The sequence below is a fragment of the Halichoerus grypus genome, chromosome 3 (assembly GCF_964656455.1).
Source record: "Halichoerus grypus chromosome 3, mHalGry1.hap1.1, whole genome shotgun sequence".
NCBI lineage: Eukaryota > Metazoa > Chordata > Mammalia > Carnivora > Phocidae > Halichoerus > Halichoerus grypus.
Genome location: NC_135714.1, coordinates 172,605,724 through 172,620,279, shown reverse-complemented (window position 1 = coordinate 172,620,279; position 14,556 = coordinate 172,605,724). Strand labels below are relative to the sequence as shown.

Sequence of the window (14,556 nt, the reverse complement as noted above, 5' to 3'; positions counted from 1 at the left end):
ATTTACATCAGTACCAATTCATGTAACTGTATTTTAAAACGGATACATTCCATTGCGTGTAAGCCACAAGTTAATGCAGAATTAAAATAATGAGAAAATAGAGGAAACATTTGGAGGACAGTCGATTAGAGTTTATTTAGGTTGGGGGAGGGTCTTGCAAGAAGGTTTTGAGAGGAAGGAAACATGGGTTCTCCCTCCAGTAACTTTTTGAGGATTTTAATTATCAGGAACAAAATCTTCTGATTTGTTCCTAAAATTTGTATTTGGAATCTGCTTATTTATTCAGTGGACATTTATTCTCTTATTTTCTAATTATCTATATCTTGATGAATCTGTATCTGTTTTTCTATGTATCTATACCTTTCTTTGGGTATGTATGTATATATATGTGTATATATACATATATATACTTATATAATGTTCATGTTAATTACAAACAATATAAGAATTTTAAACATGTTTTATTTAACTCACAATGTCCTCTGTTTCACAGGAAAAGTCAGATGTTGCACTATTGAAAAGAGTTCTGAAAATACAAATTGTTATGGATAAAGCCTTGGTATGTATTATTGATATATGTCATCATATCTTTGTCTTGTGTTTAAGTTCAAAGGGAATATGAAAAAGAAACTTGCCTTGTTTGCAATGTAGATATTTCACTCTGTTCACAATATGTATTTCCGGATAGCAGGACAGAAAAAAAAGGTTGTCAATTGCTTTTACATTGACATACAGGGGCCAATATTTATGGTATTGATTTCCAAATCAGTATAGAATTCTAGCAATAATGTATAACTCTGTATGTATGCAAGGTTCTACTATACTATAATCTATTGGATTACAACTAGCTATAGATATTTTTAAATCCACTCATGGTGAACTCTTCTCCTTAAATCAATTTCCATTTTATTTTATTTTATTATTATTTTTGATTTACATTTTAAAACAAGCTATTTCGTTTATTACTCAGTTAAAGATCCTTGTTGTTAAATATTATCTTTTATGAGATTACCTTACATTGTATAATTGCTTGAGTTCTCTAGTGGAAGTTCTGTATTTCAAAAATGAGATTTATTCATAAGAATATCCATTTAGGTATGGAAATTCTTGTTTATACAGTTTGAGCAAAGTCATATGAGTAGCAACTTAAAAAATCAGATTTGTCCATTATCACTGATAATTTTTGCATAAAGTGTCTCAATGAGAGTCATAATGTCATGATTTTGTTCATAAAAGGAAATATTTAAAAAAATAAAAGGAAATATTTAGATATTTAAATAATTAAAAAAATCAGTAACAGTAAAGAATAGACAGACAAAAAATAATAAAGAAAAAACACACATAGTTTTATAAATCAGGGGGTAAATTATATGCAGACATGTTCTGTTTTTAATGTATACATGTGTATATTCATATACCTTTGTCTTATATATGCTATTTTGTAAGTTATTTTATAATGTTTTCCCACATATTAATGAGATATATTATTTCAATTTAATTTTGAAGTTCACATAGTGTCCAATTAATCTATTTAATATAATTTAATTTACTAACTGATTTACTAAGTGCTCTATCTGTGTTCCTTTCTAGTCTTTGTTGCTTTTGGTCTTTTTTTCCCCTACTCAGAGAGTCCCCCTTAGTATTTCTTGCAGGACTAGTTTAGTGGTCATGAACTCCTTTAGTTTTTATGTGTCTGGGAAACTCTTTATCTCTCCTTTTCTGAATGACAGTCTTGCTGGATAAAGTATTTTTGGCTGCATATTTTTCCCATTCAGCACATTGAATATATCCTGCCATTCATGTCTGGCCTGCCAAATTTCTGTGGACAAATCTGCTGTGAACCTGGTCTGTCTTCCCTTGTAGATTAAGGACCTTTTTTTTTTTTTCCCTTGCTCCTTTCAGGATTCTTTCTCCATCCCCTCACTTTCCATCTGCAGGTTTCTTTAGGTTTAAAATGAGTCTCCTGTAGGCAATATAGAGATAGGTCTTGTTTTTTTTTATCCATTCTGACACTCTATGTCTTTTGATTGGAGCATTTATTCCATTTACATTCAGAGTAATTGTTGATAGATATGAATTTAATGCCATTGTATTACTTGTTAAGTTATTGTTTCTGGAGATTTTCTATGTTCCTTTCTAGTCTTTGTCACTTTTGGTCTTTTCTTCCCACTCTTAGAGTCTCCTTTAATATTTCTTGTAGGGCTGGTTTCATGGTCATGAACTCATTTAGTTTTTGGTTGTCTGGGAAGCTCTTTATCTCTTCTATTCTGAATGATAGCCTTGCTGGATAGAGTATTCTTCGCTACATATTTTCCCCATTCATCACATTGAATATATCATTCCACTGTCTTCTGACTTGCCAAGTTTCTGTGGAGAGATCTGCTGCTCGCCTTACTGGTCTTCCCTTGCAAGTTAGGGATTTCTTTTTCCTTGCTGCTTTTAGGATTTTTTTCCCTATCTCTATATTTTGTAAATTTTACTACAGTATGTCTTAGTGTTGGCCTGCTTTTATTGATTTTGATGGAAGTTCTTTGTGCCTCTTGGATTTGGATGTCTGTTTCCTTTCCAGATTAGGGAAATTTAGCTATAAACTTTCTGCCCCTTTCCCCTCTCTTCTTCTTCTGGTACTTGTATGATATGAATGTTATTACACTTTATGGAGTTGCTGAGTTCCCTAAGTCTACATTCATGATCCAATATTTTTCTTTCCCTCTTCTTTTCAGCTTCATTATTTTCCATTATTCTACATTCTGTATCACTTATTCATTCTTCTGTTTCTTCCATCCTTGTGGTCATTACATCCAGTTGGTTTTGCATTTAGGTTATAGCATTTTTTATTTTGGCCTGACTTGTTTTTAGGTCTTTTATCTCTGTAGAAAGGTACTCCCTGGTGTCTTCTATGCTTTTCTCAAGCCCAGCTAATATCCTTATGATTGTTGCTTTAAATTCTGGACCAGGCATATTACTTATATCTGTTTTGATTAGATCCCGTGACATTTTCTTGGTTTTTCTTTTGCGATGAATTCCTCCATCTTGGTATTTTGTCCAGGTTTCTGTCTTTTTCTGTGTGTTAGGAAAGCCTGTTATGTTTCCTGCTCCTGAGAGTAATGGCCTTATAGGGCCTGGTGTTTCAGGAAGTGTCTCTGGTGTATGCTGTGTACACTCTGATGCTGTGTTTTGGCTGCTCTTTCCTTCAGGTCAGCCCTCTGCAGTTTCTCCTTGCCTGCAATGGGGAGTGTTTGGACCTTGTCCAGAGTGTGGCAAGTTTTAACTAGGTGTACTCTGGTCTTCCTGTTAAAAGAGGCCTGATGATATTTCCACTAGAGCCAAAGCTTTATAACACTATGGTCAGTAGACTTGGTGCATATGGAGGTTTTTGCTGGTCTTCTGGGGTAGGGAACTGCTGCTCTCAGGCACACTTGCCCTAGTTAAGAAGCACCAGCAGAATGTGAGCAGGCATGGTTTGTTGTAATTGGCTCAGGTCTCTATTGTTGATGGGGCTATGCCGTTCACTGAAGTCAGTCTGTGCTGATGGGTATGGGAGAAAAGTGGCACTGGCCTTGTCCCTTGTCTCCAGAAAGGTGAGTTCACACCCACCTCTGTACAGGAAGCCCTCACAGAAGAGCAAAGTCTCCTCTTATGTGTCAGAGGCATCTCTCAGTTCCCTACCTTCTCCCTGTCTGTGTCTGGGTTGTCTGCCTGCCAGGTAGTGCAGTGCACCTGTGTTTTATCTTAGACACACTGGATGAATTTCAAAATTCCAAACTTTAGGAACCTGTTGTGGTACAGACCCATGCTGGTCCTCTGGGAGAGGGTCTTGCCGGGCTAAGGCTTGTGCCGGTTTGTCCCAAAGGGGCAGTCACACCAGTGCACAGGAGCTGGGAGTTTAGAGTAACACACAGCAAAAAACCTGAGTCCAGGTTAGCCACCTTGGCAGGAGTCTGTGCCCCTATGCTTAAGGGGCAGGGGGGAGCACATGGTGCCCACCAGTTCTTTTGTCTCTGATAGGCAAAGCCATCTCTCCGAGATACACTCCAAAAAGAGGGAATGTCTCTCCCAGTGCATCTCTGGGGATCTTCAGATCGCACCATCAGCTCCTGGCATCTACCCTCCTTCTGCATAGGAGCACTGCAGCACCCACTGGGCTCTACACCACCCACAACACAGAAGTATAAAACTCCAGTCTTTGAGTTCCACTGGTTGTAAACACTTAAGATAATCAGCCTCTCTTGTTTTCCCAGTCAATGACTTTGGGGAAAAGTTTTCCCTCTGTGATCCCCTGTGCACTGCTCTCTCTCTCTCCTTCTCTCTCTCTCTCTCTTTTTGTCTGTCTGTCTATCTCTCTCTCTCTCTCCTTTCTCCATGAGCAGGGCTCCCTTCCTTCTGCAGCACCCATGATTCTTTTCTCCCCAAAACTGTGTCTCCACACCTCTGACCCTGCATGATGTGACCTCTTCTCTCCCTCCAGTCGTGCAGGTTTGTTCTGTCAGCCCTCAGATCCATTTCTTGGGTGTTTAGAATGATCCAGTATTTATTTAGCTGTGTTCCAGGGATGAGGCAAACATAGGGCCCTCCTACTACTCTACCATCTTAACTAACCCCGGGGATTTAGATTTCGATTTTTGTTGTTACATGGGGAATAATACTATTTGGCCTAAAACTAAGATCACAAGTAGTGGCATTATGCTTTGCCACAGCCACTCCCATGAGGTTATTAACGTTAAATCTAGACAGCCTATTTTCCTCTCTCCACTTAGCTAGATACCTTCTTACCATTCCAATAACAATAGAAGGCATTTTCAATACAAATGACATCATGCAAAACAAAACAAAACAAAGAAACCCAAAACTATGACTAAAAACTCCAAGAGTTCCTTAAAATATGCTATGATTAGTATTTCTTCTTTTATGTTTAGTTTATCTGTCTTCAATTTTAAAGTCTGGTTCTGTAAACAGAATATTGATAGGTCTTTTTTCTCTATTCAGTCAGATAATCTCTGCCTCTTCATTAGAGCACTCAGTTGAATTATGTATACCAAAGTTACTGATAACTATGGATGTAGGTTAAGTGCTGCTCTCCTATTAGTGTTCTATTTGTCCCATCAATTATTTACTCCTCTGTTCCTCCCTTATTACCCTTGGATTGGTAGGTTATTTTCAGCATTTGTTTTTATCTACTATATTGTTTTCTCTGCTATACCCCTTTATCCCCTACCTCTTACCCCAGTGGTTTCTCTAATGGTTCCAATGAACATTCCTAACTTTTTACAATCTAGACTTAATGTTATACCACTTCACATACAACGTAAGAGCCTTACAACAGAGAAGTTCCATAGAACCCCTTCGTGATGTTAGTGTAATATATTTTTATTTCTTCATATGTTATAAACCACAAGATGAGTTATTTTAAATTATTCAACTGTTTAAAGAAATTAAGGAAAGGAAAAAAGCATTTCATTTTTTTCCCACATTTTAATATTTCCAAAATTCTTCATTCCTTCTTGTAGGTCTGTGTTTCTGATATTTTTGTTTAGCCTGTTGATAAAGTCTCTTCAACTTTTGTTCATATGAAATTTTTATTTTATCTTCATTTTTAAAAAAGATTTTATTTATTTGAGAGAGAGAGCACATAAGCAGGGGGAGGGGCAAAGGGAGAGGGAGAAACAGATTCTCCGCTGGGAAGGGAAGCCTGATGCTTGAAACCAGGACCCTGAGATCATGACCTGAGCTGAGGGCAGATGCTTAACAGATTGAGACACCCAGGCACCCCTTACCTTCATTTTTTTAAACATCTTATTTGGAAATATTTTCAAACTATCATAAAAGTTGTAAGAATAAGAATAATGAAAGAACACCTATATTCTCTTTTCTTAGATTTATTGTTTAACGTTATATCCCATTATCACTTGTGCTCTCTCTCTTTGAAAGTAAGTTGTAAATTGCATCATGGAGCTTTTAGAGAGTTATCCATGTAAGTAAAAATAACATCATTAAAATACTTTTTATCAAGTATTACTATAAGTATTTTAATCAAATAACACTGTATTACTATATCTTAATTGCATTGTGGTTGGGCAATGTGATCTAAGTGACACTTATGTTTTATAGTCAAATAACTATTTTATGGCCTAATATAAGTCAATCTATGTAAAAACACCATTGTATAGTTGAAAAAAATATTATCTCATTGTTTTATATAAACTTTTGTATATACATATCTAAATTTTGCTTTAATTTGAAAACTCAAATTAAATTAAATTAAATAAATTAAATCAAATTAAATACTCAAGTATTTATTGTTAATTTGTCTGCTTGATCTAGTAATGATTAAGAGAACTATGTAAAAATCCCTTATAATTTTGTTCAATTTTGTTTTATACATTTTGTTGCTATGCTATTAGTTATAGTCAAGTTTAGAATGCTTCCATCTTTCCTGATAATTGAATATTTTATTAATGCACTGTGATAATTATTATTTCCACTTTTTGCTTTTAAGCTTTTTTCATGTAATTATCATATGACTTATGCTTTTTGTCTATTATTTTCTTGGTTATATATTTTCATCCTTTGACTCAATATCTCTATGTACTCATAATTTAGAGGTTTTTATTTTAATTTGCATGTAGTGAATTTTTTTTAAAGTTTCATTTACCTAGTATTTGGTCTGTTGATAATTTGTGATTATTGACATATATGGATTTATTTCCATAGACCCATTTTTGTATTCTTTTGTCTTGCTTTTCATGTATTCAGTTTTGCAAAGGATCACCTTCACTCATATCACACATTGCTGCATTGTGTAAATATACAATATAGTTTATTGGGAAAGGTTACATACAGAGAAATAGCAAAGTATAAATAGTCTCTAAGGACCTAGGAGGATAACATCTCTTTTGTCCAAATCAGAGAACTGTATCGATTACATTTTATTTTCTATTAGTAGTTTTTGGCAGACTTGCTGAAGATTACTGAAGGTAGAAAGTTGCCACTTTTTATGTTTTCCGCTAACACTTAGAAATGTGTACATACACATAATTAGATATATTTAGAGAAAATATTATGATTTATGTTCCTTTGAATGAAGACATATTCTTGAGATTACTAGCTGTAATGGTCCTCAGAGCTCTGTGTTTAGAAACCACACTGTTTATCAGGATATATAGTCATCTCTTAGTGGGATGAAGACAAATGATAGCAGCATACTATAGTAGAAAAAAAAAAAACTTACTAGTTTAGTTAGTTGGGGACTTGAGTTCTGGTTCTTACCCTCAGTAGTTCTGCAATCTTGTAAACTTAACTTTTGACTCTTAATTTCTGTATGTGTGAAGAGGAAGTTAATGACAACCTTCTTATTTTAAGATTATTGATTAATATATAAAGTCTCTAGGTTTATGCCTAAAACTTACTAAGTACTTGGTAAATCTTAATATTTTTTTCCTTTCACTTGAACACTGCATTATTTTAACATTTTATATCCATTTAAAATGTGACAGTTCAGTAATTTTGACTAACAGTTAAACAAAATTTGTCTTTCAGTATAATTATATGGGCTCTGAAGTGGCAGTTGCAGCTGAGAAAGTTGTCCATATCTTTGGTCTAATCAACACTGTAAGTATTTATGTTTCATTTAAGTAAGAAACATTCCTATTAATGCAGTAATACTGTTTGTACAAATAGCATATCCAGTTTTTTAAAAATGTAATCCTACCAACTGGTTTCATCCATCAATGAATGGATTTCATTTCCAAAAAAGAGTAAATTGAATATATTAGCATTATGTATAGAGATGTAATGTTATATTTATGATTACCTAAAAACTATATATTATGTATCTTCTGTTTTCAGATGTTTTCCCAGCTCAACATAACTATTATACTAACTTCTTTGGAGCTCTGGTCAGATCAAAATAAGATTTCACTTAGCGGGGATGCTAATGAAGTACTACAAAGATTTGTGTCATGGAAAGAATTTTTGTTTCAAAGGTCCCATGATATGGCATACTTATTAATGTAAGTACCTTATTCGTATTGACATAGGGTTTGTCAAATTATTTCATATGTTAGCTATCAAGATTATATATAAAATGTGTTATATGTAATGACAAGACACTTCAAAAAATGTTATATGCATACTGTGTTGACAAATTACAAAATATAAAATTCTGAAAACAATGTAAGACACTAAGTCATGGTGGGCCATTATTCTCCACTAGGCTTTTTATCTATAGAAATGTAAGAAACTTGAGAATTTGGAAAGCGTTGAGATAAACAGGGGTCCTCAATGATTTTAAAGATTTTCTCAGAGGTAAATAATTAAAACTATCATTTGAACTTTAAACACAATGTAAATTAGTTAACAGAATGCAATAATTGCATATAATGCTGGTTAAAATACCATATATCAAATTACTAATGTGGTTACCATCCGGTATAGCTATACTGACCTAAGGTGCAGCTATTTAACTACTTGCACTATTTTTTTCAAGAGTCTTTATATAGGTTTCTGTTAATACTTTGATTATTGAGATGGAAATAATAAAAATTCTGAAGATCTGAATAATATGCAATATATTTATAAATCTATTGGTGTTTCCTGTGGAATTTAGGGTCAGGTTTGTGGACTCAGGAGCTACAATAACTAAGGACTGAAATGTATGAGGACACTTGCTACATTCTCTTTTTTTCTTGATGAGTCTACTGAGTATTCTCTTTGTCTCCCTGTCCTCTAATCCAACATTTTTTTACATGCTTTAGAGGTTCACTATATGCAAATCATGGCAGTGAGCTGTCCTGACTTGTACATCTTCAAATTATATCTATCCAGTGGTGGCAACAGTGGTGATTAATGTTTTGGAAGGATTAGGCACCACTGGGTTTTGGGCTGTGTATCATATAATGTTAAAGTAGACTTTAGAACTTAACTTTGTAGGAACTGTGGGAGATTACCCAAATACAAAATGATTGAAAGCATGAGATGTGATATGTAATATTTGTATTTAAAAAAACACATAGCTTTATTGAGAAATCCAATTCTTAAAAGGTCATTAAGTTAGTAGTAATTTAAAATGCATTTATTCAGAAGAAAAATTTTATTATTTAGTTATAGGGACCATCTTAATTATGTGGGAGCAACATATCATGGAATGGCATGCAATCCAAAGTTTGCTGCAGGAATTGCTCTGGTATGCATTTTATTCCCATCTATTCAGTAATTATATAATGTTTTGAAACATCTACTTCAAGGAAGAAAATATGTATAGTATATCTGCCATGATGTTTTTACAAATTTTTCTAAGAGTATGCTTTTTTTTTTTAGATTTTGAAACTCAAATGTTATAATTTTAAAAGTTTTTTGCTATTGTGGTAAAATGCAAATAACATAAAATTTACCATTTTTACTAGTTTTAAATGTACAATTCAATAGTGCCAAGTATGTTCACATTGATGTGAAACAGATCTTCAGAACTTTATATCTTGCATAAATAAATATTTGTACTTTTTGACGTACTTGCCCCATTTTCCAGAAAATCTAGCTTCTGGAATCCACCATTCTACTCTCTGTTTCTGTGAGTATGACATTTTCAAATTCCACATATAAGAGAGATCACATAATATTTGTCTTTTTCTGTCCAGCTTGTTTCACTTAGCATGATTTCATCCAGGTTCATCCATATTGTTGCAAATGGCAGGATTTCATTCTTTTTATGGCTAAATAATATATATATGTGAATTTAATATACATGTGAACATTCATATGTGTATGGCATTTTTTAATCCATTTATCAGTCAGTGGACACTTAGGTTATTTCCATTCCTTGGCTATTGTGAGTAATGTTGCAATGAACATGGGAGTGCGGATAGCTCTTCAAGATACTGATTTCAATTATTTTGGATATATACCAGGAGTAGGTATTTGCTGGATCATGTAGTAGTTCTATTTTTAATATTATGAGGAATCATCATACTTATTTTCAGGATGGTTGCACCATTTTATAATCCCACCAGCAGTTTACATTTTATATTCATCACATCTTTATCAATACATTATTTTCTGTTATTGTTGTTTTTTAATACCAGTCATCCTAAGTGGTATGAGGTGATATTTCATTGTGGTTTCGATTTGCACTTCTATGATTACTAGTGATACTGAACATCTTTTCATATACTTTTTGCTTTTTGTATATTATCTCTGGAAATAATATCTACTCAAGTTCTTAGTCTTTTTTATTTATTTATTTATTTTTACCATATAATCCAGCAGTTGTCCTCTTCGGTGTTTCCCAAATGAGTTGAATACTTTTATCTGCACAAAAACCTGTGTGAATGTTTGTAGCAGCTTTATTCATAATTGCCAAAGATTGGGCTCAACCAAGATGTCCTTTAAGAGATGAATGGATAAACAAACTGGAGTAAATTAATATAAAGGGGTACTATCCAATGATTTTTTTTTTTAAAGTGAGGCATCAAGCCATGAAAAAACTTAAGTGCATAGTGGTTAGTGAGAAAAGCCAATCTGAAAAGGCTACATACCGTGAGTCCAACTATATGACTTTCTGAAAAAGGAAAAACTGTGGAGATAGTAAAAAGATTATAGGTTGCTGGGGGTTTGTGTCTTGTTGCCATTCTTACTTGCCATGTGTGTTTTTTTTTTTTTTGAAGACAAAAATTCTACTTACAAAGTGTAATAGTATTCTGCCTTTAAAAAAAATTAATTTGACTCTTTTCCAAAACTATTTCTGAAGTCAAAACCGATTACAAATTCAACCCTTAAGAATCCGTGTATTTTTTTCCCTAAGTGTTCATTAAAAAATAATATAGTTACTGAAACAGTGCATATTCTTCTCAAAACTCTTTTAAAGCTTATTGGTGTTTAATATGTAATAAAAGCATATGATAGCATTAATCTTATTTAGGTATATGTCAGTGCCATTTGGATTAAAAATATAATAACCCAAAAAGAAAAACAAAATTTACCCATTTTTTCTTATTTTCCATATCCTTAAGAAAATAATGAGCTTTGGCATAGTAGTTTCTTAAATTTGTATTTGCATTTAGGTAATATGGTCAAAAAGAAAAGATCAAAGAGGTGAAGAAATAATTTAGGCAAAAATTGTTTTGTTTTGTTTTGTTTTTTGCATTTAGTATCCACAGATGATAACTTTGGATGCATTTTCAGTTGTTATGGTACAGTTGCTTGGAATTAATCTGGGATTAACATACGATGATATCTACAATTGTTACTGTCCAGGAACTACATGCATAATGAATTCTGAAGCAATGTAAGATTTTATTTTTATCAAATCTATGTCTTCTTCTGGGCAATGTTTATAGCAGTCACTGTTATATAATATCTTGCAATACAACTTGAGTAAGAATATTTTTTATTAAAGACATAATGTACTTGTTTAAACTTATTTATTTATTTTAATTTTTTTATTTCAATTCAATTTAGTTAACATATACTGTATTATTAGTTTCAAGGGTAGGATTTAATGATTCATCAGTTGCATATAATACCCATCATCATTATATCAAGTGCCCTCCTTAGTACCCACCACCTAGTTACCCCATCCCCCCACCAACCTCCCCACCAAAAACCCTCAATTTGTTTCCTAGAGTTAAGAATCTCTTGTGGTTTGCCTCCCTCTCTGTTTTTATCTTATTTAAAGAGGAGTATTTGATATTGTACAGAATGTACTTAGGGGTTGGAGCAAGATGGTGGAGGACTAGGAGACCTAAATTTCATCTGGTCCCAGAAATTCAGCTAAATATTTACCAAACCATTCTGAACACCTACAAACTCAACAGGAGATCGAAGAGGAGAATAGCAACAATTCTATAAACAGAAAAGGGACCACTTTCTGTAAGGTAGGATGTGTGGAGAAGTGAATCCGAGGCAATATCTGAGAAGATAGACCACTGGGGGTGGGACGTCACTCCAGTGGCTAAGCAGGGGGTGGAACCCTTGCTGGGACAGTGTGGTCTCAGGACCCTCGGGGTCATAGAAAGACCAGAGGGTGCCTGAGTGTGGCAGAGTTCCCAGGTATCAGAGAAGGGAAACTGACTGCAAAGACAGCCGAGGAGTGGACTCTTAGCTCAGGGTTGCCATAAACTGTGATCCATGGCACAGTCGGGCCACTACTCTTCCAGCATGGACCCAACAAGCAGCAGGTTGGGGGAGACTCTCCTTCCTCCCCTGGGAGGAGTGCCATAGGTGTGCACCACAGGAATCTGCTGGGTTTGGAGACTTCAAACAGGGTTGTGAGCCAGAGATAGAAACGCTTGGTCACAGGCCAGGTGAGCATGGAGTGCAACCAGAGACCAGGGAGACAGGAATGACTGACTGCTTTTCTCTGAGGGCACACTGAGGAGTGGGGTCCTGAGCTCTCGACTCCTATGGGGCCAGAGACTGGGAGGTCACCATTTTCATTCTTGTCCTTTAAAGCTATACGGAAAGCCTTCAGGGAATGAAAGCTACCAAGAGCAAACCTGAGCAGATTATTTACCCTGGCCCCTGGCAAGGGTGGTGGAAATTCCCCTCTGGCAAAGACATTTGAGAATCACTGCAACAGGCCCCTCCCCCAGAAGATCAGCAAGAACATACAGCCAAGACCAAGTTTACCGATCAATGAGAAAGGCAAACCTCCAGCACTAGGAGAATATAGCACATAGAATTCATAGCTTTTTTTCCATGATTCTTTAGTCTTTCAAAAGTTAATTTTTAAAATTTTCTTTCTTTTTTCTTTTTCTATTTCTTTTTAAAAAATTTTTCTTCTTTCCTTTTTCAACCAACATCTCATCAATTCCTTTTTAAAAATCTTTTTTAATTTTCATTTTTACAGTTATATTCTATCCTTTCATTGTATTTAACCTTATTTTTTGTATATGTGTTTATCTTTCTTTAAAATTTTGGGATAGAGTTTCTTCTAACAGACCAAAATACCCTAAATCTAGTGTATGGCTTTCTTCGTCTCCTGCCTGATCACATTCTCTCCTTTTTTTTTTTTTCCTTTCTTTTCCCCCTGGTTTCGGGTCTCTTCTGATTTGTCTAATGTATATTTTTCTGGGGTCATTGTTACCCTTTTAGCATTTTGTTCTCTCATTCATCTATTCTCTGAACAAAATGACAAAACAGAAAAACTCACCTCAAAAAAAAAAAAAAACGAAAACAAAACAAAAAGAGGCCATACCAACTGCCAGGGACCTAATCAATGGGGACATTATTAAGATGTTACTTTTGGGGTCTCTCTTTGCTTAAAGGACCCCTTTCAATATTTCCTATAGGGCTGGTTTGGTATTCACAAATTCTTTTAGATTTTGTTTGCCCTAGAAGCTTTTTATCTCTCCTATTTTCAGTGACAGCCTAGCTGGATATAGTATTCTTGGCTCCATATTTTTCTCATTTAGTGCTCTGAATATATCATGCCAGTCCTTTCTGGCCTGCCAGGTCTCTGTGGATAGGTCTGTTGCCAATCTAATGTTTCTACCATTGTAGGTTACAGATCTCTTGTCCCAAGTTGCTCTCAGGATTTCTTCTTTGTCTTTGAGACTTGTAAGTTTTACTATTAGGTGTTGGGGTGTTGACTTATTTTTATTGATTTGGAGGGGGGTTCTCTGTGCCTCCTGGATTTTGATGCCCATTTCCTTCCCCAAATTAGGAATGTTCTCTGCTATAATTTGCACCAATATACCTTCTGCCCCTCTCTCTCTTTCTTCTTCTTCTGGGATCCCAATTATTCTAATGTTGTTTTGTCTTATGGTATCACTTATCTCTTGAATTCTGCCCTCATGATCCAGTAGTTGTTTATCTCTCTTCTTCACAGCTTCTTTATTTTCCATCATTTGGTCTTCTATCTCACTGATTCTCTCTTCTGCCTCATTTATCCTAGCAGTTAGAGCCTCCATTTTTTATTGCACCTCATTAATAGCCTTTTTGATTTCAACTTGGTTAGATTTTAGTTCTTTCATTTCTCCAGAAGGGGATTCTCTACTACCTTCTATGCTTATTTCAAGCCCAGCTAGTATCTTTATAATCATCATTCCGTATCTAGGTCTGACATCTTAATAATGTCCCCATTGATTAAGTCCCTGGCAGTTGGTATGGCCTCTGGTTTTGTTTTTTGTTTTTTTTTTTGGGGGGGGTGATTTTTTCCATCTTGTCATTTTGTCCAGAGGAGAATAGATGCGTGAGAGAACAAATGCTAACAGGGTAACAACGTCCCCAGAAAATATACAGTAAACAAATGAGAAAAGACCTGAAACTGGGGGAAAAGAAAGGGAAAGAAAGAAAAAAGAACAAAAAGGAAAAGGAAAAAAACAAACAAACAAAAAACCAAAACAGAATATGATCAAATATGATCAGGCTGGTGGATAGATCAGGGCCATAGACTAGATTTTGGGCATATTTTGTTCTGTTAGAAGAAAGTGCCTCCCAAAATTTTAAAGAAAGAAAAGTTATATATGTAAAAAATAAGGGTTAATACGATGAAGGGATGGAATATGACTGTAAAGATGAAAATTATAAAAGTTTTTATAAAAGGAATTGATAAGATAAGAA

At 34.5% G+C, this 14,556-nt stretch overlaps 1 protein-coding gene across 1 annotated transcript in view; it reads left to right on the top strand.

Annotated features, from left to right (window-relative positions):
* The window catches only part of LOC118552487 (A disintegrin and metallopeptidase domain 3-like), a 139,546-nt gene that overhangs the window by 45,550 nt on the left and 79,440 nt on the right, over positions 1-14,556 (top strand). The window contains 5 exon segments of the mRNA XM_078068230.1: positions 494-559; positions 7,537-7,608; positions 7,846-8,009; positions 9,100-9,181; positions 11,142-11,278. Of these exon segments, the coding sequence (XP_077924356.1) occupies positions 494-559; positions 7,537-7,608; positions 7,846-8,009; positions 9,100-9,181; positions 11,142-11,278 (521 nt within the window).